The sequence below is a fragment of the Phaethon lepturus genome, unplaced genomic scaffold (assembly GCF_000687285.1).
Source record: "Phaethon lepturus isolate BGI_N335 unplaced genomic scaffold, ASM68728v1 scaffold13700, whole genome shotgun sequence".
Lineage (NCBI taxonomy): Eukaryota > Metazoa > Chordata > Aves > Phaethontiformes > Phaethontidae > Phaethon > Phaethon lepturus.
The window spans coordinates 31,763-55,703 of NW_010511299.1; the positions used below are offsets into that span (position 1 = coordinate 31,763).

Below are 23,941 nucleotides of genomic sequence, written 5' to 3' on the forward strand. Positions count from 1 at the left end.
CCGTGATCTCTCAATTTGGAGAGAAGTCTGTTAATTTCTGTATGTTGAAAACTGTTTTTTGTTGGTACTTCTGGACAATGATATGGCAAAGATCTCCTGGTTATTTACATACTTGTGATATCTGAACTTTTCAAAAGTGAATCAGAGAGAAAGTAAATGTGACTTTAGCAATGAAAGTTATCTAGTGTTCCAAATTAAAAAAGCCTCTGCTGTTGTGGGAAAAGCTGTTGGAAGGAGGTGGTTGATATTTTAATAGTAGGAAATTACAAAGACAAGATACCAAATTCCAGTGCATTTTCAAAAATAGTGAAATTGGGGTAGTGTTTCACTGTAAAATTATGACTAAACACTTTTGTTTTAAATTAGCAACTTCTTCTTTTTTCAGGAAATTTGGAGAGCGACCTCAACCGAAACGGCTCACCAGGTAAGCATTAAAGAAATCCTGTTTTTTAACAGTTTTCTAAAGTTACCCTTTTCATTCTCAGAGAGATTTCTAAATTTAAAAATTGTGGCTTGCTAATACTAGAATTTTAAATTTCAAAGCTTTTCAATTATTGTATGCTTATCAGCAGCCAGAAGTAAAATTTTGAACAGTGAGTGGCCTGTTCTTAATATGGTAACTCAAAATGCCTTTTTAAAAATGGTATTGACTTCACATATCAGTTATTGTAGATTATTCAGTAGGATGTGAATCTGCATAGTTTTAAATCACCAGGAAGGAGCCAGTTTCTTTTCTTGAGTAAAAGTGTCTTGTGAGGTCATGTAAAATAACACTTTATACTGCCAATATTCAGCTATTACATTACTGGTGTCATGCAGCAGGTAAGAGCAAAATGAACACTGTGTCAGGGAGTGTTCTTAACCAATTTTTGGTGAAACCTAAACAGTCAGAGATAGCATCAAATAGGACCATCAAGTCAGTCAATTCTTAAAAGTGTTTAGAGGGACTAGAGAACAGTGCCTGATGTGCTCCTGGTCTACCTGGGAGGTATTTATACTAGAAGCTGTTGAGTAGTCACCATTTTTTCAAACTGTTGTAACACAGTCTATGCAGATATTTATTCTGTGCCACAAACTGTGCTGATCGTAAGCAGCTACTGAGTTTAAAACCCACTGTTTGCTTGAAGTACAGAAGATGTGCAATTTTTTTATAGTTTTGTGTAGTAATAGTGCCGTATAAAGACATGGAAACCCATTGTCACTCTGGCCTACTTCTCTTTTAAATTAATTTATGATGCCTCATGTAAAACATGGGGTGGGGGAGAGCATTTACATGTTGTGTTGGGGATATCTCATTGCATTTGTGGATAAGCTCCAGGGTACCTTGTGTCAATGTTAAACATCATTTCAATGCAAAATTGATCTATACTGATTTGTAAGTAATTGAACAAACATTTCTGTTTCCTGTTAGCTTACCTATTTTCTGGGATATTTAAAGTAATGAACTGTTTTCCATCTTGAGCAGTAACACCTGTTAGTATCACCAAGAAGCTACTGATAGAATTTATCTTCTATGATTTAAAAAGAACAACAAAAATAATGACTGTTCAGCATAAGGTCTTTTAACTAAATTGTCTATTAACTATAGTGACTCTAAATTTAAGGTGCAGGATTTTAGCTACTAGATGTGCCAGGTACTCTTTCCTGTGAGTACAGGGTAGGCATCTGGGAACTGCTAACCATCCTTCAAAGCAGTAGCTTGTAAACCTTTTCTATACTGATAGAAGCTGGAAACAAGCAACCTAACTTTTTTCCTCTGAAGAAAAAAATGCTGAAACTGAAAAACAGGCACACATATTTTTAGAGGTATGATTTGTTTATGTAATGTTTAAAAATGTATATGTAAACACTTAAAGGCATTTAGTTCAATTATTGGAAAATTATTCTGGTTTTTTTTGTAAAGGCAGTCCTGTTTGTCTAATAATCTATTCAGCATTGTACAAGCTCCAGCAGAACAACGCTACTTTGTTCATACTGTGCTAGTTGCTTTTAGATGTAAACTACAATAGTATTACCTTTGTGGAGAGCTTTAAGATTTAATAATGAAAAATGTTGCGTAAGAATTGCAATGGTTACATGTTTTCTTTATCAGTGGGAGGGTTTGGAGGGGAACATTCCTAGTTCTGCTAGGAGCTTGGATTGTAGGAGCCCGTTGTAGCAACAGACCAGTAGTAGAAAAGGCAGAATTTCTTTCTCCTACAATGCTAAATAAACATTAGATATCACCTAGCATTTTTGTGCATGGGTTCCTGGTTTTGAGTGGTTTTTTTAACAGTAGTCAAGTCAAAAGTTTTTTGTACAACAGATGTTCTTAATTTAGTATGACAGTACTCTTAATAGAGTATTTCAAATTGTCAGATAAAAAGTGTTTAAACCACGTAAATGCAACTAATATATATCATAATGAAATGTACAATAATAATTTCACAGTGAATTATGTTTGTGGTTTAAAATATATTCTTAAACAATGGTTGTAAATGAAGTAAGTCTGTGTGCTTTGAGATAGTTCTTCCATCTGTGCTTTCATGGATAAACATCAGTTTTATCAATGACAAATGTAAATAGATCAAGTTAGTCCAGACTTAAAACAGTAATTCAAGTCTTTGGTCTCATATCCTGCTGTTCACACAGAAAATCCAGCACAGTGATCACTGTCTTATGCAGACATGATAAATGCAAGAATTTACAAAACATCATTAGCAAAGCTGGAATGGTGTTGTTGTCTAACACTACCTGCCGCTCCCCCCCAATCTACTTGCTTTCCTCTGTGAAGCTATATGTGGAGATTTCTTTTGGAAAAAGGTCATGTTAACAAAATACTGCTTTTCAGTGGAAGTATTTGGTTTTCTAGATCTGCCAGAGAGAATTCAGCAGTTGGATGCTGTTAAAAAAAAAAACAACAAAAAACAACCCAAAAGAAATTCTCTTCTGTAGGGTTTCATCTCTTCATACAATTTCCTATTAAACTCATAATTTGTTTCTCTGATTGATGACTTTGAAGATGAGTGCATTGATGGGTATTGAACCTGTAAAAACTCCTCCAGGGACTTGAAAGTGTTCCTGTCAGCACTCTGACACAGCGAAACCCTAGGGTGTTGAATTTGGCATGCTGCTTAATGAACAGTTAGATTATTATATGGAAGAATGATAGGGTGCATTGTTCTCTTGCTTCTCTCAAGGAATTGCTGTTAGTGTGTTTGAGGTAATTATAGCTTTTATATGATGTCTGTCATTACAGTGATGAAGAACGATAGAAAATCTAATTTATTTTTTTACCTGATTGTATGCAGGAAGTAGAGGCTGTTTCTAGAAAACTAGATGAAGCAATAAGGTCAAGAATTTAACTTTTCCTTAGTATCTTCACAACCAAAAGAAAAAGTTTATATAAACATTTCATTGATTTAGTTAATAGCTTAAACAAAATTTCAGAACAATTTGTCATTATCATGAGAGTCTAAATTGGTTAAGGAGACAATATTGAATTTATAAAGTGTGTTCTAATCAAATATTTCTGGCATGGTACTTGCTAAAACTGGGATTTGAACATGGTGTAGTGATTGGCATTGGTATGATTTTACATCACAAGCATCTTTTTTTCTGGAAAATGTAGTAATTGTCAATGACCACAGACACCTACTGCTAGCTCCATGCAAGGTAGTTGCTACTTTGTGCTGTGTAATTGTCTTAAAAACCAAAACAAACTCATTTTGACACTGGTAATGGTTGCCTTTTTTGAATTTCAGGTGTTTGGGTTTTTGTGTCCTAAAGCTGTCTTTGGATTGTTATAATTACAAACAAAACCAGAAGGACTTTCAAAGCTTATTTTGTCTTTTAATTTTTAGGGAAGCAATGCGAAATTACCTGAAGGAGCGAGGTGATCAAACAGTCCTAATACTCCATGCGAAAGTTGCGCAGAAATCATATGGAAATGAAAAAAGGTAAACCTCGGTTCTTTCCTGGCTTCCCTCTACAGCTCCCAGCTAGGGAAACTATAGTGTGTAGTCTGTTGTGTAGCACATTAATTCCTCATTGTACTATAGTCTGAAGAAATGTACAACAAAATGTGTCTTCGTAAGTGATTTAATTATGTAACAAATGATGCAAACCTGCGGCATTCAATATGGCAATGCCTATTTCTACCAACAGGTTCTCTATTCATCGGTGAAGTTTTTCTTCCATTGAACTAAAATGGCTCCAATTTTAAACCTTCCATTTTAAGTCTAGAGTAAACAAGGTTATGGACAGTGTCTATTTGTAGAGGAGGTTTTTTTCCTCAGTAATTTCAAATTAATATGAGAGGGAAATTGCTAGCCTCAGTAAGATACTTTTCTGAAGCAGATCTGTAATAGCTTTAAAAAGAATGACAGGTCAATCTTAACCGTATTTATGATAAATGTTCTCTCGTAAAAAGCAATACAGTACAAGTTACAATAATAGGTAGTTTTTGAAGGGACAGAATCTACAGGAAGACATGATGATGAAAGGTCTTCCGGCAAAGGTGAATCTTCTGCAGTCTTAGCTATGTGATTTTTTTATTACATGACTAGTAGAAGCAAATAGGGTGGTCCTTCATATGCAGATTTCTAGTCCTATCATGATGAAATAGAATTTTCTTTAATGATGGTATTCTACCTTAAATTTCACTAAAATAAATAGCATAGTATTTGGTTAGTTTTCACATACTTTGTATTATTAATATTTGTTTACCACAAAAGACCACATATGCAGCACATTAATGGTTTTGAAGTTCTAACCTTTCTTTTGCCACTGTTGTATAAAGCCATAGAATCATGGAATAGTTTGGATTGGAAGGGACTTTCTAAGGTCATCTAGTCCAAGCCCCCTGCAGTGAGCAGGGACAGCTTCAACTAGATCAGGTTGCTCAGAGCTCCGTCCAACCTGACACTGAATGTTGCCAGGGATGGGGCATCTACCACCTCTCTGGGCAACCTGTGCCAGTGGTGAACCGCCCTCATCATACAAAATGTCTTCCTTATACCTAGTCTAAATCTACCTTCTTTTAGTTTAAAACCATTATTCCTTTCCTTGTCCTGTTGCTACAGGCCCTGATAAAAAGTTTGTCCCCACCTTTCTTGCAGTAAGGTCTCCCTGGAGCCTCTCAGCCTGTGCCCATAGGAGAGGTGTTCCATCCCTCTGATCAGTTCTGTGGCCCTCCTCTGGACCCGGTCCAACAGGTCCATGTCTTTCCTGTGCTGAGGGCTCCAGAGCTGGACGCAGGACTCCAGGTGGGGTCTCACCAGAGAGGAGCAGATGGGCAGAATCCCCTCCCTCGACCTGCTGGCCATGCTGCTTTGGATGCAGCCCAGGATACGGTTGGCCTTCTGGGCTGTGAGCTCACATTGCTGGCTCATGTCCAACTTCTCATCCACCAGTACCCCCAAGTCCTTCTCGGCATGTCTGCTTTCAATCCCTTCATTCCCCAGCCTATATGGATAGTGGGGGTAGCCCTGACCCGGGTGCAGGGTCTAGGAGTGCAAGGTCTAGGCCTACACTTGGCCTTGTTGAACCTCATGAGGTTCACACGGACCCATTCCTCAAGTTTGTCCAGGTCCCTCTGGATGGCATTCCGTTCCTTAGGCGTGTGAACTGCACCACTCAGTTTGGTGTTGTCTGCAACCTTGCTGAGGTTGCAGTTGCTTCCACTATGTTATTGATGAAGATACAGACCCCTGAGGGACACCAGTTATCACCGATCTTCATCTGGGCATTGAGCTGTTGACCACTACCCTCTGGATGTGACCATCCAACCAATTCCTCATCCACTGAACAGCCCACCCATCAAATCCATATCTCTCCAATTCAGAGAGTAGCTTGTTGTGGAGGACTCTGTCAAAGACCTTACAGAAGTCCAGATAGATGGCACCGGTAGCTCTTCCCTTGTCCACTGATGTGGTCACTCCATTGTAGAAGGCCACTAGGTTGGTCAGGCAGGACTGACCCTTGGTGAAGCCATGCTGACTTTCTCCCTGTCCTCCATGTGCTTTAGCAAAACTTCTAGGAGGATTTCTTCCATGATCTTCCCAGGCACAGGGGTAAGGCTTACAAGTCTGTAGTTCCCAGGGTCCTCCTTGCTACCCTTTTTAAAGATGGGTTCAACTTTTTCCCTTTTTGCAGTCTCCAGGGACAGCACCTGACTGCCAGGACTTTTCAAATACCATGGAGACTGGCTTGGCAACTACATCAGCTAACTCCCTCAGAGCTCTGGGATGCATCTTGTCCGGCCCCATAGACCATGTTCAGGTTCCTCAGGTGGTCTTGAACTTGATCTTCTCTTACAGTGGGAGGGACTTTGCTCCTCCAGTCCCCTGTCTTGCAGTCCATCCCCTCGAGAGGTGTGGGAAGAGACTCTGCCAGTGAAGACTGAGGCAAAGAAGTTGTTGAGCACCTCAGCTTTCTCCTCACCCATTGTTACCAGTTTGCCAGTCTTGCTCTTGGAGGGGGGTACACTTTCTTTGACCTTCCTTTTCTGTCTGATGTACTTGTGGAAGCCCTTCTTGCTATTCTTTGCATCCCTTGCCAAGTTCAGCTCCAGCTGCACTTTGGCCTTCCTGACCCCATCCCTACACAACTGGGCAGTGTCCCTGTACTCTTCCGAGGGTACTTGTCCCTGCTTCCACTGCCTGTACATTTCCTTCTTGCCCTTTAGTTTGACCCGTGGGTCTCGACTCAACCATGCTGGTCTCTTGCCTCCCTTTCCTGATTTCTTACACGTGGGGATTGAGAGCTCTTGTGCTCTATGGAAAATGTCCTTGAAGATCTACCAGCTCTGTTCTGTTCCCTTGTCCCTGAGGGCAGTTTCCCAGGGCGTCCTATTGACCAACTCCCTGAAGAGCTGGAATTTTGCTTTCCTAAAATTCATGGTCCTGACTTTACTCTTTGCCTGCCCCATATCCCTCAGGACTGCAAACTCTACCAGTGCATGATCACTGCAGCCCAGGCTGCCTGCAGTCTTGCCCCACCTTAATGGGGCAGCCTGTAATAGACACCAACTACAATGTTCCCTTTGTTGCCTCAGTCTCCGATTCTTACACATAAGCTTTCAACCTGCTCATGGCTGTTCTTCAGAGACAGTTCTTCATGCTCTATCAATTTCTTGACATAGAGGGCAACCCCTCTATCCCTCCTTCCTCGCCTGTCCCTTCTGAACAACCTGTAGCCTTCAGTAGCCACATTCCAGTCATGGGATTTGTCCCACCAAGTTTCAGTAATGGTGACCAGGTCATAGCTTTCTAGCAGCACGGTGGCTTTCTAGCTCCTCATGTTTGTTGCCCATGCTGTCTGCATGTTACATCATTGTTTTTTACAGTTTTCTGAGATTTGAGATTTTAACATATTTACGTATGAAAGTGTTGGAAAACAGGAATGTTAGAATTAAGCCTGCAAAGTTCTTGGTTCATTGCTGTCAATCTAAATCACACCCCATGATGTCTGTGAACTGCAGAGATGCAGACTATATTTTCAACTGTTCTTCAATATCCTGTGCCTGAGTACTTGTTTTTCAATATGTGTCATCTTTTCTGTTAGCCAGTGTCTCAAGTCCTTTCCTTTGGGCAGTGTCAAGGTTCTGCAGCTCTGTGGAATGGTTTACTCAAAGTGCTTTTTGGATCTTTCTGAAATTCTTGGTGAGAATCAAATGGGAAGTCAGTGAGAGAGGAAGGAGGAAGGGCACCCAAGCAAACAAGTGTGCTGTGTATCTGCTATATAAATATACAGCCCTCTTGGTCACTGCCACGCTTAAATGCAAAAGGGTTGCAGTGCAAGGCCTTATTAGCAGTAAATGATGACTTTAATGCTTTGCAGCAAGCTCAGCAGCAGAAAAGATTTCTCATGACAATATAGGGATCTCTGTTATATTCTCAGATTTTTTTTTGTCATTCAAGAGTTACATAGTTAACTCATCATTGCAGATGAGTTAAACCTATTTCTCCCAAAAAATAAGGGGTGTGCCTGCAGATAAGAAAGTGACTTTCTAAACAGCGTATCTGTAACTTCAGTCAGTTTGTTCTCCTGGGGCCAGAGCAGTTCATGAGGGCAGGAACATTTTGCAAAGCTGTCCTGTGTATCGTTATTTTGGAGAACAAATTGCATCAAAAGAAGGAAAAAATAAAAAGATAATGTAATTTTGATTATTAAAATTTCCATTACTGTTTGGAAAACTTACATAATTGTTCTGAAGAATACAGGGCAAAGCTTCAAATTGTTTTTTGCTAACAGTTTCTGAAAGCTCCTGTGTGCATTTCATAGCATAGCCGTAAATTCCTGTTGCTTTGAATATATGTGTATATTTCACTTGATGCTGTAAAAGTCACTGTGATACATACATTACCTAAGTACTGGTAAAGTTCGGTAAACTAGTCATTGGTTTCTCACTGCTTGAAAGGATTGCTAACTGGAATTAGGCATTCCTTTACCACCTAGGATTTTGTGAGGTGCAGTTCAGTTACCTATCTCAGCATGACCTCATTTGTTTACAAAAGGTATCTCAGATTCACCTCTAAAAATGGAAGCATGTCAAATGAGTGTAGAGAATTTCACAGCTTTGCAAAAGACAGCTAGGAATGAAAATGGTTGGATGTTTGTTATAATACGATGGTGAAATGATTGCCATTCTGGTATGGGTATGAAGTGAAAATTTGGAGTACATACTAAGGTTTCATTTTTCAGTTTAAATATTTTAGTTTTTCTTGTGTTTTACCACGCCATTTAGACTGTCTCTGGTACTGTTCTGCTGATTCACAGACTGTTAGCTTCAGTAATGATGTCCTATTGTTACAGTGTAAAGAAAAATGCCAGTTATTAAATCCTTGGATCCATGTGTGCCCTGAAGTACTTAGTGAAACAGAAAGAAGCTAATTCATAATTTTTTTTCTTTTGATTTTTTTTAATTGCTTCTGTTTTATTCGTAGCAGAACGTGTCCTTTGGTTCTTCATATTGCTGGACTGAGCAAAATTAGTAAAGGTTTAAGGCTTCTTTATGTGACTGGTCAGTCTAATTTTCACCATTTTTACATTAAATACCATTTCTGAAGTGAGTTGTCTTGCATAAATCTGCTTTATAGACAGAAAGCGATTTCAAGTCTGTTTTTATGGAGAAAATCCGTGTTTTCCATGGGACTTCATTATGGCATGGGTATAATCTGGTTAATTTTTGATCCATAAGGAATCAGTTAACTTGAATTCTTAGTTAGTAATATAGTGCAATTTATGAAATAAATTATTTCTTCAATTTGACATGTCTTTCAAGTAAATATAGAACTTAAGAAAACCCTAAACAAAATTCCACCTTCTGTTCAGTGTTTAAACCTTGTTTGTTGTGAAGTCATGGAAAATATTTATCATTAATAAACATTAATTATGCATGGCATAATTAAAAGGTTAGCACAATAACTACCTTTCAGTGTTGATGAGGCTTAGTAGATGGCGAAATACTCTTTAGAAAACTCACTGTAGACGGTACAGATCTCACGTAGTGTGGTCTGGTTTAAATATGCCTCACAGAAACACAATTCTGGGTTGTCGCCACATGGATGGAGACTTTTTGGGTTGTAAGTGTTCTTGATACCTGTCCCTAAATATCAGTAATGAAAGGAAGCTTCTTTCTTTTTTGAGTTGGCTCTTGTTATTAGCCTCACTCTTCCCAAACTTAAGGTTGTTCAGTTTAACAAAGAAGCTCAGGGATTGACTTTAGTTGAATTTAAAACTTTTTGCTTAATGCTTCCTATCAGATGGTTGTCATCTTTCAAAGGCATTCAGCTGATAGAGACTTGGGTGATGTTTAGTCCTGATGAATGTGGGTGTTTGGCTTGTGCTTCTTATATTTTCTCAATATTTACCATTTGCTGAGACTTCTTTCTTCAGCGTCTGAACAGTGTGAACATTCAACAGTTTCAAGGACTGAAGTGTTTTGGATTCCAAGACATAGTTCCTCAAAGACTGTGAACCAGACTGGTGTTTGTGGATTACGTGCTGTTCTGAGTTTAAACATTATCACTACTGATTAGCCTGAGAATGGTTGAGCTGCATCTTGTTTTACAGCTGTTAGTGAAGGAGCTCCTGTAATTTCTGCTTATATATTTCCCTTCACTGAAATGAGTGTGCCTCTGGTTAATGCTCTTGTTGAGAGCATAGCCTTTTCCAGGGCTTATCCATGGCTTCATCCTTAGGACTCTAGCACCTGATGATTTTTCATTTGTTGTTGTGTTGGATTCTTTAGTGGATGTTGTTAGTTCTTTCAGCTCCTAAGAAGGAAAGGAAACTTCTGAGTAGTTTCATGCTCAGAACAATGTGGGTCACTGACAAACACACCTCCTTCCTCCACTCACTCGGAATTGTCCAGCAGGTACAAAGGAAAAACTTCCCTGCTAATGTCACCCTGAACCTAAAGAAAACCAGCTTGTAGACACCTCTCAATCCTCCTGAAGGCAAAGACTTCGGTAGGATGAACACAGGATGACTTGGATGATTTGGAAAAGCAAACCTTTGTGAACAGAAGCCTGTGTTTTGAAAAGAGCATTGAGTGCATCAGAACTAGGTAGCAATGACTTAAGATGATTTTATTTTACTTTCTACCCTTTACTTCTTGGCAAGTTAAGTTAGGGTGGCTTCTTTACTTGAAGTGCCATATTTTCTCTCTATTGATTGGCCTGAATTGACTGAAGGAATATTGTTTTCTCCTTTGGTGATTGTCTGATTTAAAACAATATTCCAGGTGGTGCCAAAGACTCAACCTATTCTACTTTCTGTTGTTGCAGTTGAGACTCAGAAAACGTTAGAAATTATCTTGTTCTTTCCTTCAAGTCATTTGGAATAAAGGGGAGCATCCTTAAACAAATCTCAGCTTGGTTTTCTTGCCATGGAAAAATGTTCAGTTTCCAGTTGGTCTGGTGGAACAGATCTGTTGGAACAGATGAGTAACAGCTTGCTTCTGTTTGCTGTACTGAGTTACTGAGCCTGGGGATGTTGGTATCACAGAATCATTAAGGTTGGAAAAGACCTTCAAGATCATCAAGTCCAACCATTAACCCAACACCACAATGGCCACTAAACCATGTCCTGAAGTGCCACGTCCACACTTTTTTTGAATACTTCCAGGGATGGTGACTCCACCACCTCCCTGGGCAGTCTGTTCCAATATTTGACCACTGTAATACAAGTCTTTCCAAACTTGAATGGCCTGTGAAATTACAGTGCAAGAAGGCACTATGGAGATACCATTTACTTTTTGGAGATTGATCCTGTCATGGCTAATATCAGTCCCAATGTTAGGTTCATTTAAGATTAGCCATTGTTTTAATTACACTGATCACAAATTCTTGGAAGATGCATAGGAGGAGCATCGCAGAGAGCTTCTTCTGAGAAACTAGGAGTCTATGAAAAATGGTGTAAAGATATGATAAATGCATTCAGTATTTGCAGAGACCTGGTATCCCAAAATGTTACACTGGTTCAGTCACTGTGCTTTGTATCAACGAGTGGGAAGCACTGAATCTGCATCTCATCATGCAGCTCTAACAAGTGTGGAATAGGTTTTGTCCAGGAAAGACATTCCTGTTTGTTATACTTCCCGTAATGAAAGAGCTCAGAGTTGATCCCTAACAGATCTCATGTGTTTTTTAGATCAAGTTGTTAGGCGTTTACCTCATAGGAGAATGTCCTCTGATGTTTTACTGCTCATTCAGCAAGGAATTGCTAGTCTGGTCATGGTATAGGGAAGAGCTATTAAGAGAAAATGTTACAAATCCAGTGAGGAAATTACATCCTACATGATTTTCCACCATTACTTCTTGTACTGAAAATTCTGAACAAGCGCGGAAGAACCAGACGCATCTGTCTTTCCCTCCAACATAATGTTCTTTTCACTATAGGTCAGATTAATACTTCAGAACAATTTTTACCTCCTACTCAGTCTTACTTTAGTCTTGTGGTTAAAGAAAAAAGAGAGGTAGGCCCTGTAAATCAAAGGGTGAAGGAAGAGTATTTTCATTTGTTCCACCAAACATTATCCTACCTTACTTTCCATCAGTAATACTGGAAATTACTTCACCTAAATTACTTCACTTATTTTGGGGAGGTGATTTTTTTTTTTCTCTTTTCCTTTTTATAGTTATCTGAAAGCCAGCCTCTCATGTAAAAATTTACATTCGTATTTACATCAGAAATGTTTTATTAATGAGGAAACCTGTTCCCAGCAGTTATTTTATACATATCAAAGACATTTTCTTTTATCCCCTGTGGAAATCAGATATATGAGGATACTCATGTTTTACTCGCACTATATTGGATAGAAAATTTATAGTTAATCTCTTCTATACATTAGTTTCTGGAATTGTAAATAAGAAGTAAGAAGCCCCCAGACTGTACTTGTCCATACTGAAGAGTGAGGAAGAGGCTGTAAGAAAACCTGTTGAAATTGTGAATGTCCAGACTCTTTCTTCTTGCTTCGTAGTTTTAACCAAACTTACAATTTTCTCAGCTTCAAAAGTTTCTTTATTTGTTCAGTAAGTCATAGTTTTCCAAGGTTTTTCTCTGTGCTCTAATTTAAACAGGGTGCATTAATTGTTGTGGCTTGTTTTGTCTTGTCTATGGGTTAAAACTTGTTTCTTACAGGTCTTCATTGCCATCTAGTGGCCATAGTTATTCAGAGGACTTGGTTTAGAATAAAGCTGAAATGAAAAAGGATATGAAAAAAACCGTTTTTCAGTAAGACAAATACAAAAGAGTACATGAGGAAGAAAGGTAAATGTGTGATGTTTGCTTTATGGTGCTATACCTACTTGTAATACAAGGAGTTTGGTTTCTTTTTTTGAAAAGCTTTGTTCCAGTAATAAAGGCTGATACTAATTTTTAGTCTGTTTATAATTTCTTTATTGGAGGGATCTTGTACTGTCACTCAAGTTAGAGAGTTCAGAAGCTGACTAGCTATGTGGTGTGCTTTTTCTGGCAATGTGAGTTTGTTTCCAAAAGATCAACTCTTGTATAAATGTGTCTGTTACTTGAAGTTTCTTCCCCACCCCTCCCCCCAAATTGCATTTCCTAACCTTGGAATTAGTTCATAACCCCCATTTGAAAAGTATTGTTCATAAGCCACTGTCATGTTTCCTCTGTCTCGGATAGCAAAGTAGAGTAGGCCTCCTGAATTGTACTTGGGCATGATCATTGCCCTTGCCTGACCCCTGGTCAGTCCTATAAAAACGTGACTCTTTCTTCTGCTCTTGCTTCTTTCCCACCCCATGTATATGTGTGTATATCTATTATATTTTTTTAAAATGTGATCACAGTTGTCTACAGTAGAAGTTTTCTCAGTGTAATGCTAAAACTGTTATTTCTTGCTTTGTTTTGATTTTTTGTTTTCTTAAAACAAGCTGAAAGTTGCCATAACCAGTAGATGAGCCTCAGAATAGATTTTTAACAACAATTGTGGTATTTACTCTAGATGTGGGGTGATATAGGGTGTACAAATTAGATTGATCATGTAGAAAGGAAATATACACCTTGTACTTCAATGGGAATTTTATGATCTTGACCATTGTCATTGAACTGTCTCCCTCACAAACAAAAGTCCTTTTAAGATCATTTTTCCTTTAAGGAAAGGTAGAGAAGCATTTGAGGGAAATTAGGTCATGCTATCTGTGCTGTTTGAAATAAATGCAATTGAAAAGTAGGAAATGCATTCCTGGTTTTGAGGTAAAATAATTGTAGTAGGAAGGTGAGAATTTAATTATCGTGCAACAGAAACTCATGATGTTCTTAAATATACTCCTACTGCATCATTCAGCATCTTCATGAAGAAAGCTGGAAGAGGTCAGGTAGCAGAAGGTAAGAAGTAAAAAGGGGATACATAGTGTTTGCTGTTTGATACATTTATTACTGCTTACTCTTTCTATTCATGGCGATTTTCAAATTTCAGAACTTCTTACAGCAATAAAGTTACAATAACCCATTCTAATGTCAGACAACTATAAATTTCAACTTTATGATTCATGGTTGGGCTAGTGGAAGTATTCTCTTGTGCTGCTACTGCAAAAGTGTTAAATTTTATTTTTGAGGTAGTTTATTGTGTAGTTTCTCAAGTTGACAGTTCCATCAGGAAACATCTGCCTTGTGAATTGGCAAGTTTCTACTTGCTGCCTTGGTTCTCTGTGTTCTGCATTTTCAATTGGAAGACAAAAAAAATCCAGAACCCTCATATGACCCATAATTACCCCAAAGAATAAAATACAAATAGTTAAAACTGATGCAATAAGCACATGAAAAAATGTTAGTTGTGAAACTTTGAATAGGTTGCTTCTACAAATGGCTTTCTGTTAATTCATAATTCCATCTTTATCAAAATTTCTATGCTGCAGAACAGTATGAAGGCAGTAAAAGGAACAAATAATTGTTACAAGTCTTTGCTGAAATGGATTATCATAATGGAGGAAATATAGCATTTGTTTCTATTTGTTTAGAATTATTAAGTTTAAAAGCAATCTGTAGGAGCAGTTTCAGAAATTAATGGGATTCTCGAACATGCAGATCTTTTGATGTCACATAGCAAGCTGCTTTCTACAAATTCTCTTTTGTAGGCCGTCTTTTTTCAAACCACAGCATGATACTTTTGAAAGATGTTCATGGATATTTGAGCTGTATGTGTACTGGTATATAATCAATTTTGTTGTGTGTTATAAAAATTAAGTGAAAAATTTTCTTGGTGGATTTATTGGCAAGATAGAAAGGTTGTGGGTTGTTGGGGTTTTTTTCACCTGCAGGGGGTAATTTTTGCTTGTTATCATAACCACCGAGACATTTTGTATTGCAGTAAAAATTAAAATTTTATTGTTTGTTTCTCTAACAAAGAATGTGCATTAACTGAAATGATTACAAATCTTTGCATTTGGATTCCTAATATTTACATTTTATTATTATGTGATTAACTCATGACTTCGGTTTCATCTATTAAGAATTCTGTTACTTAGAAAAGCATTTTATATCTGTTAAAGATATTTTTGCTGAATAGGTGTGATAAAGAAGCGTTATTAGACTTGATTTTCATACTAAAGCTGACTTCCACTAGTCAGGGTTTATATAGTGTTTAATAGAAATAATCCATGAATTCAGTTGTCCCAAGCCAAATTTAAAAAAAAAAACCCTACCTACCTCTATGTTTCAGAAGTGCCAAGTTAAGCACTACTCTGACAAATGGAAATAAATGGAATAATTAAAAGCTCTTTCAGTTATGCTCTCCCTTCATGCCTTTTTAGCTACCTGACAACTGGATGTACTCATTCTGCTTTAACTTTGATCTTAACTAGAAACACTGCAGCTGTTGGCTAAACTAAAACCAAAAGTGATTACAATTTGCATTTTAACAATTTGCAGATACTTCAACCAATACATTGTGTGCTAATGCTGCATTTAACTTCGAACATGTTGCTGTTAGTAGCATCTAGAGACTGATTTCAGTCAGTGCTGCTAAAGACTAAATCATATCTTTTGCAGTTACTGATGAAGATGTGAAATCATCTGTTCCTTTTGAAAACTGAAAAGAGGTTGGACAGAATAGACTCCTTCCTTATTAATGATTAAACACTACATGTTTAGGAACTGTAGTCAGCAATTGTCTGTTAAATTAGTTGGTGGAACTGTTCTGTGTGTATTAATCGCTGCATCATGTTTGGCACCTACAAAGCAAAATGCTCGTTATTTTCAAGGCTTCTTTACTTTCTTTGAGAATCTCTTCTTTGTAAGTGTAGAGAGCGTTTTCATTTTACAGAGATGCAGACTGTTACCTATCGTATATTGAACTGGAAAGATACTCAGTGACAGTGCATCTAATGCTTATTTTTCTTTGCTTTTTCTCTTTTTTTGATTTGCATTTTAGAAAATCTTCAAGGCAAATGAAAGGCATGGATGTATAAAATCGAATGCAAAGTGTGAACAGGCTGAGAAATTTTTGGGTACACAACAGTTTCAGTCTCAGGATTTTCTGGAAAGCAGTGTGTAATCTTATAATGCGTTTTTCATTTTCAGGTTCTTTTGTCCTCCTCCATGTGTGTATCTTATGGGCAGTGGGTGGAAGAAAAAAAAAGAGCAAATGGAACGGGATGGTTGCACTGAGCAAGAGTCGCAGCCTTGCGCCTTCATTGGAATAGGAAACAGCGACCAAGAAATGCAGCAGCTGAACTTGGAAGGAAAGGTAGAAGAATTGTAATAAAACACTCAAAGGATATTATAGCTACGTGGTGCATATTTCAAGGAATACCTTTGCTTATTTTGCTAACTTTTGTTACACTGTAACAGATATTACATAAAGGGTTTTAAAAAATCCCTCAGAAATATGTAGGACAATTTAATAGGTAGATTTGGTTTATGGGATCATAGCAGGGTACTAACCTTTTGTTTGTAGGTTGTTGATTCAGAGTCAGTAAACTGTTAGTTTATTTGGTGAGCATTAGTCATTAACTGAAGTAAGGTTTCTGGCCCGATCTCCGTGTCCCTCTTCCTGCCTTGAGTGAATGGATAATCCCATCAAGGAAGTATCTGAACAACATCTGCTGCTGGAAGTGGTCTTTAAGTCCTTCTGCATAAAAATACAATTAAAATAGCATCTTAATAAAATATAGTGGAATAGAACTGGCAGCACGTGAGTGCTCATTTTAGCTGGTTGTTTTATTAAGCAGTATTTTATAGCTACCTAGTATTTCCAGTACAGTCTACTTAGAAATGCTTCATATGTTGCTGAATAGGAAAATAATAATAAAAGCTATCTTTGAGATTCTTTTTTTTTAAGCTCCTGTTATTACCTACTGTAAACACTTAGCAGAAAGTAACTTTCTGATGTTTCAAAACCCAATCATCTCCTGTCCTTTCAGGTAAAGTTTGGCTCAATGTCTTTTCTGCACAGGCAGTGTCTTGTGCATGCCCAACTTACTGCCTGTATAGCTCTACTAAACTGTAATTTTTAGTAGTGCTAACTACTCAGAGATGGCTTTGACACAGCTGTAGTCTAATCATCTGTTTTCCAGTACTGGTAAGGGTCTTTAAGAAAGACGCTAAGGCACAGAAGTTGGGTGCTAAACTTCACAAAGCTGAACAGTAGTCATAAAAGATCCATATGGAAGAGATGGAAAAAGCAGTTTCTGATCTGTTTTAGAAACTATTGCATCAGTTTTCCTATTTTGTTCATGATTAAATATACATCGTTTCTTGAACTGGGTTGACTTGAAAGAAGAAACAACAGCATGTTTTCACCTACAGAATTATTGCACTGCCAAAACATTATACATATCAGACTCAGACAAGAGAAAGCACTTCATGTTATCGGTAAAAATGTTCTATGGCAATAGTGACGACATCGGTGTGTTCCTCAGTAAACGGATCAAAGTCATCTCCAAACCTTCTAAAAAGAAACAGTCACTGAAAAATGCAGACTGTAAGTATTTTACAGTTCTTTATGTAGCAATTCATTTTGCCTCCTGCGAATTTTATCTTATTTATTCTAAGGTCTGACTACAAACTAAATGCAATGAAATTTTCAATTTCTGTTTTTTCTAATGTATTTCAGAACTGTACACATCAGTGTATTTTAAGGTATTCCAATATAGATGGGTTACACTAAATTTTATGCACAGTTAATTATTTAGTAAATATAAAAGGTCCACCAAAAAACCTTTATTCTGAGGAATGAATCTTTGTAGACAAATGCATAAAGAATGCTCTACCTCAGCTTTCTAGGCTGTTGGATCTCTTAAGCTGCCATGATCTGATCAATATTAAAGAGAAAGCTTTCAGGTTGTGATAAATGAGTAGCATCATGTTATCCAAACTGCACTTTGTCACATCACAGCCACCTTCTTATTGTCTCATGCCATTTTCATGTTGTTTTTATTTTTAATATCTTTTGCATGGTTACTTTTAAGTAATTGGTTAAGAAATCTGTATGGTGATATTTCACCCAGATTTATTTGCTTACCGTGTTTTTCAACTAAAGATATCTCTGGTGCTGATGTATAATTGGGAGCATTTTTGCTTTTCCTCCAAACTTTTTTGCCTGCGTACCACTGGAGCACCTCAAGAGATACCCTTTTTTGTTTGTTTGTTTTTCTCTCTCTCTTCACTAGTGCTTTAAAAGGCTCTTCCATCTGTGTTGGGCTGGAACCCATTCACCTATGGAATGTGGATCTCGGGGCCGCTAGCTTGCCACATGACTAAAGGCAATCTGTTGCTGTGCAGTTCACGCCCGTGGGCTCAGAGTATGCACTGTTGACTTTGTATTCAGACAGATAGTTTTGATGGACAGTGAATATGAACCAAGCATTCTTCGATAGTAAATATGAACCAAGTAGAAGAAACATGCCTGTTTTGATGGCAAAACGCTAGTTGCTGATTTATTTTTTTTAGGGGAGCAGACTTAACATTTCTCTCTCGTGAATGATAAGTAAGTTCAGATCTGAGAAAATTTCAAGTTGCATGGTTACAGTTTTACATAGTTGTGTCTGTCTTCCTTTCAGCTGATCATGATTTGTAAGAATAGTTTTTCTTTATATTTCAAATATACTCCAAATGACCACTGAAAGTTGTCTAAGTACTTCACAAGGGCAAGCTAAAGATGAGTTGTTGGAGAACTATGAACAGAAGGAATTTTCAGTTGGCATGCACTGGCCCATTTGGCTAAGTGGCAAAATTCTGTGAACTAGCATGCCTTTGGAGAACAGACACTGTGTATGTTATCCCACTTGTAATTTTGTGATTTTGTGGTCTGTCACAAATATTTATATTTTCTGAATTAACCAATAGTTGAGAAATATGTCTTGATTTCCAGTATTCATCAGTTTATTTTACTGTATTTGTGACTTTTTGCTACTTTTCTATGTAATAGTGAGGTAATTTTATAATCTCAAGTCTGTATGTGTTCCTTGCAGTATGTATTGCATCAGGGACAAAAGTGGCACTATTTAATAGACTTCGATCCCAAACAGTTAGCACCAGATATTTGCACGTAGAAGGTGGTAATTTCCATGCCAGTTCACAACAGTGGGGAGCATTTTACATTCACCTCTGTAAGTAAAAATGAAGCAGTATATTTTGTTTCTCTCCATCCCCACAAAAAAGTCCTGCATTTTTTCAGGATTTAAAACAAATTTTTTCCGTGATTAAAACAAATTCCTGTTTTATGCAGTGGATGATGATGAATCAGAAGGAGAAGAATTCACAGTGAGAGATGGCTACATTCATTATGGGCAGACTGTCAAACTTGTATGCTCAGTTACTGGCATGGCACTCCCAAGACTGGTACAGTTTAATTTCTCCAATGCTGTAATTAATTTGTAGATGGCTACTTAATGTGATTGCATAATTGGGTATGCATTGTTTACAATTTTTGGCTTTGTATGTTTCCTTTTGGTAATACTTGTTTTATATGGAAAATGGCATTCATTTTAATAAAAGTGTATTTTTCTATCTGCAGATTAATTCTGTAAGCAAAGAACAGCTTGTAAAATAAGCATAGGGAAATTTTCAGCATTCAAACCTGCCAAAGTAGGTTAATCTGCAAGCTGTCCTTAAGAAAATGTCTATTTTTAAAACAGTAATGTAGGTCCCAGTGTAGCAAAATACTTTGAATATTGATTCTGAATAGTTGAGTAAAGTCTTTGCAGCCAGTAGGACTATTCCATTTGTTGAGTTAAGCACATCTTTAAAAATGCTCTGCTGATTTGAATCTAAAAGCACTTCTGTGTACTTCTAAGGATACATAATTATACTGATATCAGCTTGCAAAAGCATTTTGGACACTTATTAATACTGTCCATTTATAATACGGAACATTGGAAATGCCTTTGGAATAACTTTTTTTTTATAAAGAGACAATTTCAGCCTTTGTCTTTGTCAAAGATACAAAATTGATTATAACCAGTTAAGGTTTGTGAACCAAGCAAACTATTGCTGGATGCACAGTAATGGTTTTTATAAATAAGTTTAAGTATGTTTATAAATTTTTCTTTTTCCTCCTGTTTTATGCACTTAATGCCAGCTTAAGTAGAATTTTATGTGACTGATAATAAACAATGCTTCATATGAGATCTTCTGTGAAATTGTGGTTTGTCAGCCCATTATGAATTTCATACAAGGCTTTGCTAATTCCACTTTTAACCAGAAGCAATTTTTAAAATGCATCAATGTAAAACCAACCTTCCCTGCAGGCAGGTTTTCGTTCTCCTTCCCAGACTTTTGACTAGGATTTAAATGAGAAATTCTCTCCCAATATCAAATCTAGCTAAGGAAGAAGATAGCCTGCTCAGAGTAAATGGTATAAAATGATAATTTCAGTAGGTTGTTGGTTTTTTTTGTTTGTTTGTTTGTTTTGTTTTTTTTTAAATCATGGTATTTGACAGAAAAATCCAGACCTGGTTACTATTGATTTGGTTCAGTGCATATGGAATTCAGTAAGAGGATCTCAATTTATTTGTGGGCTTCATGTTAATATTTTCTTATTGCTGAAAGGAGATGCCATAAGTTATGATTCCAGAAACCTTATTTGTAGGTAGAAATAGATGAAAACAAATTAGGCTAAAGGTTCCTGTTTTGTTTGTTATTGGGAACATTTGTCATGCTGCCTTACAAGATTGATTGAAGGTGATGCTATTAAAAGGTAACTTGCAGACATTTTGTAAGATAATGCAAAGAACTTTAAAGAAACAAGTTAACCTTGAAACTTATATTGCTAATAACGCCATTTATTATCATTAGAAATGATCTTTTATCATTTTATTATTAGAAATGATTTATTATCGTTAGAATTGCTTTCTGATTGTCGGCTTAGAAATCTTCAAGCGCTTTGGCTGCTGCTTCTGCTGATGTTGCATAAAATGAAGTATTAAACTTTTTTCTGGAAGTTGAGTTAAAATTCCAAGCTACAGATTTCCACTGTCTGTAAGGGAATTAATTTTTTAATTTTTAAAAATAAATTAGTATAACAGATCTGAATTAAGTCAGCAGATATTTTTTCACTGAACTGCCAGACATAAGGAACAATTGTTATTTGCAGTTGTCTTTAAGTAATATTTAATGACCAAATATTGTTAAGATACACTATGATTGTTGTGCTTGCAAAACTGTACTTAAGGACATCTCAATACCTTTAAATTAAACCCTTATTTTCAACTGTTCTCGTTCATCAACCAGTCTGCCACAGAATGTTGTTGATGCTGTCAACAGTGGAAGCTTCTGTAGAAGTTTATTAATGCTTGATTTACTGCTCTTTTGTACAAGGAAATGGAACAAGAGTAGATTTTGCTGAAGCTTAAAGTTTTTTTTTTCCCCCCACTTTTATAGCAAAGAAGATAGAATATAAATATGCATGCAGCGCATTGAAGCTGTAGTGCTGAGTGTCACTTCAGTGTTGTGTTCTTGTTTCAAAACCATTGAGAATTATGAACCTAATGTTGGTATTAAAACAGGAGGCATGGAAAAAAAGACCTTTCACTTCCTTTACTAACAGTACATATGTAATCTCCAATGTAATGAAGTACAGAAATTGTCCTAAATATATATGTACAATTTTCATTCACAGATAATTCGAAAAGTAGATAAACAAACAGCGTTATTGGATGCAGATGATCCAGTATCGCAGCTCCATAAATGTGCATTTTACCTTAAAGACACTGAGAGAATGTATTTGTGCCTTTCCCAGGAGAGAATTATCCAATTTCAAGTGAGTTGTTTAAAACTATTTCAAGAGATGACTAGCGTGGTTGCAAAGTTTTCCCAAATATTCCCAAAATATGTATGAATGCCAGTTTTGCATTTGGTTTTGAATGTGAGTCTAAGATTTTGTCTTGGAAAAAAAAAACAGAGGATGGAAAGCAACAAACTTTGTCTCCCTTTCCAAATGTGTTTTTTCTTTCTTCATACCCTTCGTCCATGTCTCTCTAGACAATGAACTGTATTTTCTTCAATGGAAGAAATGGAAACACATTACGAACTTGTGCGTGCAATCATGATACTGTGGCTTAACATGTTGACATATGCCAGTGGAGTTGCACCACTTATTTGTGTCCATTTCTAGATTACAGCAAATAGGAAATGATAGAGTTCATGATAGTTTTATTTCATGGTGAACTTAGCAGAGTTGCGCTATCTTGCTCTTGGCTGAGAGCATAAACTGCTATGGCAGTTGACCACAGTAATTTGTAAAGCCACAGAAATTTGATTGTCTGTAAAGAATGTAACTGTCTCTGTCTTCAAGTATTTGTTTCTACAGCAGGTGGAGGAAAATGTCCCTAGCAAGTTACTGTAACAGGAATGAACCCCTAGGGAGAGCTGTAAAAAAACCCAAACAACCACAAACCACACAGTGTACAATTTTTCTGACAACTGGCACAATATGCTAACAAATTGTGGGTTTAGTCTCATATATGTTAGCATGCTTTTAGCAGACTTTCAGCTTGTTAATTCTCATCAGAGTAACAAGGCTGTGGCCAAGTTCAGACCTACCTAAGTATTGCGGCTTTCTTTAAGCATCCAGGGCAGCTCAAATAGCAAAGGGTATTGAGAGATAATGGTGTGCTCCAGGAAGACGGCCACACTCGGGAAAGACTTCGGACTTCCTTAGGAGAACAGTTGTGGCTTCTTGGGTAAGAAAGGTAGAGGTAGGAAAGGGGGAAGCTAACTTTCTGAAGATTTCCCTTTGAAGGGACAAGATGGATTGGTAAAGGCTCGATTGACTTCTATCCTGAATTGGGACAATGGAAAGACAATATGAGAAGCTTTGTTCATATTTCAGAAAACACTTTCATGACTTGTGGCTCAGAAGGGACCAGATCTATTGGTTCTATCTGCAGCACATAGCAGAAATATATCTATCAATATATTTTCTCGTGAAGGAGAATGGACCTTGGTCAAGAAGAGGAGAAAGCTATGAAATGGGGATTGCAATAACTCAGGATCAGCCTTACTATTTTATCTTTCTCAAACTACTCTATGAGAACGGCTGAATGAAGAAGCAACTCCTGCTTTTCTGACAGCTGCCTTAGTTCAACATCCTGGAATTGCCTGTGGGACTACCAGGACATCCTACCACTCTTCCGTTTCTGCAGCACTCATGGAGCCTAATCTGATAAGAGCTCTGAACTTTCCACATGGGTAGGGCTTAGATAAAAGGACAACCCACTATTCTGAATTCTTTTAGTGGAATAGGTACCTGCTGCTTCCACTTGTTGAATGAAATCTGTTAACTTGCACATCGGACGGTTATCACTCTTTGGTAAGTGAAATCACTATGGAAGATAAACTGTTTCTGCCAGTGGCAGGAGAGAAGTCCCTCTTCATGTATGTTTTCCTTTGGACCAGAAGACCAAGACCAGAGAAACAGGCATGTTGGCATCATTCACCTGCCTGCTTTTAAGCATTTACTGTTGAATACAGTTCCTATAGTAGGAGTCTAGACAAACTGTGGTCACTGTAAAAAGAAAAAAAAAAACAAAAAACAAAAACAAAACAAAACAAAAAAAAAACCCCACACACAAAAAAAACCCCAAAGTTCACTTTAGGTTGACAAGTCTCTCTTGCGTGAATGGAAATAGCCCAATATAGAGACTTTAGAGGCTTAAAGCAGAAAGGCTGTAAAAAGTCAGCAGGTCAGCATGAACCTACAAAACTCCTGAAATTCAGTTGCTGAGGTACCAGCCAGATCTTTTTAAAGATGTCCCTGTATTCTGGAGAATACAGAAGGAATAGAAGTAATGCCTTACTGGATCAGAGCATAGTGCCTATCTATATCTAACAGCAGCAGCTGGAGGTGGTGCTTACGGGAAGCAGACCTGGTTGCTTTATGTGGTCCAGTGCAGTTATACTCTGCCAGCATCCACACCTTTTGTATTGAGGGCTGTTAAAGGCTGTATCCCTGACCCTGTCTTCTAGTGTCATTTTGTAGATGTGTAGTCCA

At 37.3% G+C, this 23,941-nt stretch overlaps 1 protein-coding gene across 1 annotated transcript in view; it reads left to right on the forward strand.

The window, feature by feature from the left end:
- The first annotated feature begins 386 nt into the window (after nt 1-386).
- Nucleotides 387-23,941, forward strand: part of RBPJ (recombination signal binding protein for immunoglobulin kappa J region) — a 29,063-nt gene continuing 5,508 nt past the window's right edge. The window contains exons 1-7 of the mRNA XM_010283539.1: nt 387-424; nt 3,843-3,938; nt 16,030-16,195; nt 17,257-17,431; nt 18,921-19,058; nt 19,178-19,290; nt 21,569-21,709. Coding sequence (XP_010281841.1) covers nt 3,850-3,938; nt 16,030-16,195; nt 17,257-17,431; nt 18,921-19,058; nt 19,178-19,290; nt 21,569-21,709 — 822 coding nt within the window. The 5' untranslated portion in view covers nt 387-424; nt 3,843-3,849. The remainder of the gene's footprint in view (nt 425-3,842; nt 3,939-16,029; nt 16,196-17,256; nt 17,432-18,920; nt 19,059-19,177; nt 19,291-21,568; nt 21,710-23,941) is intronic.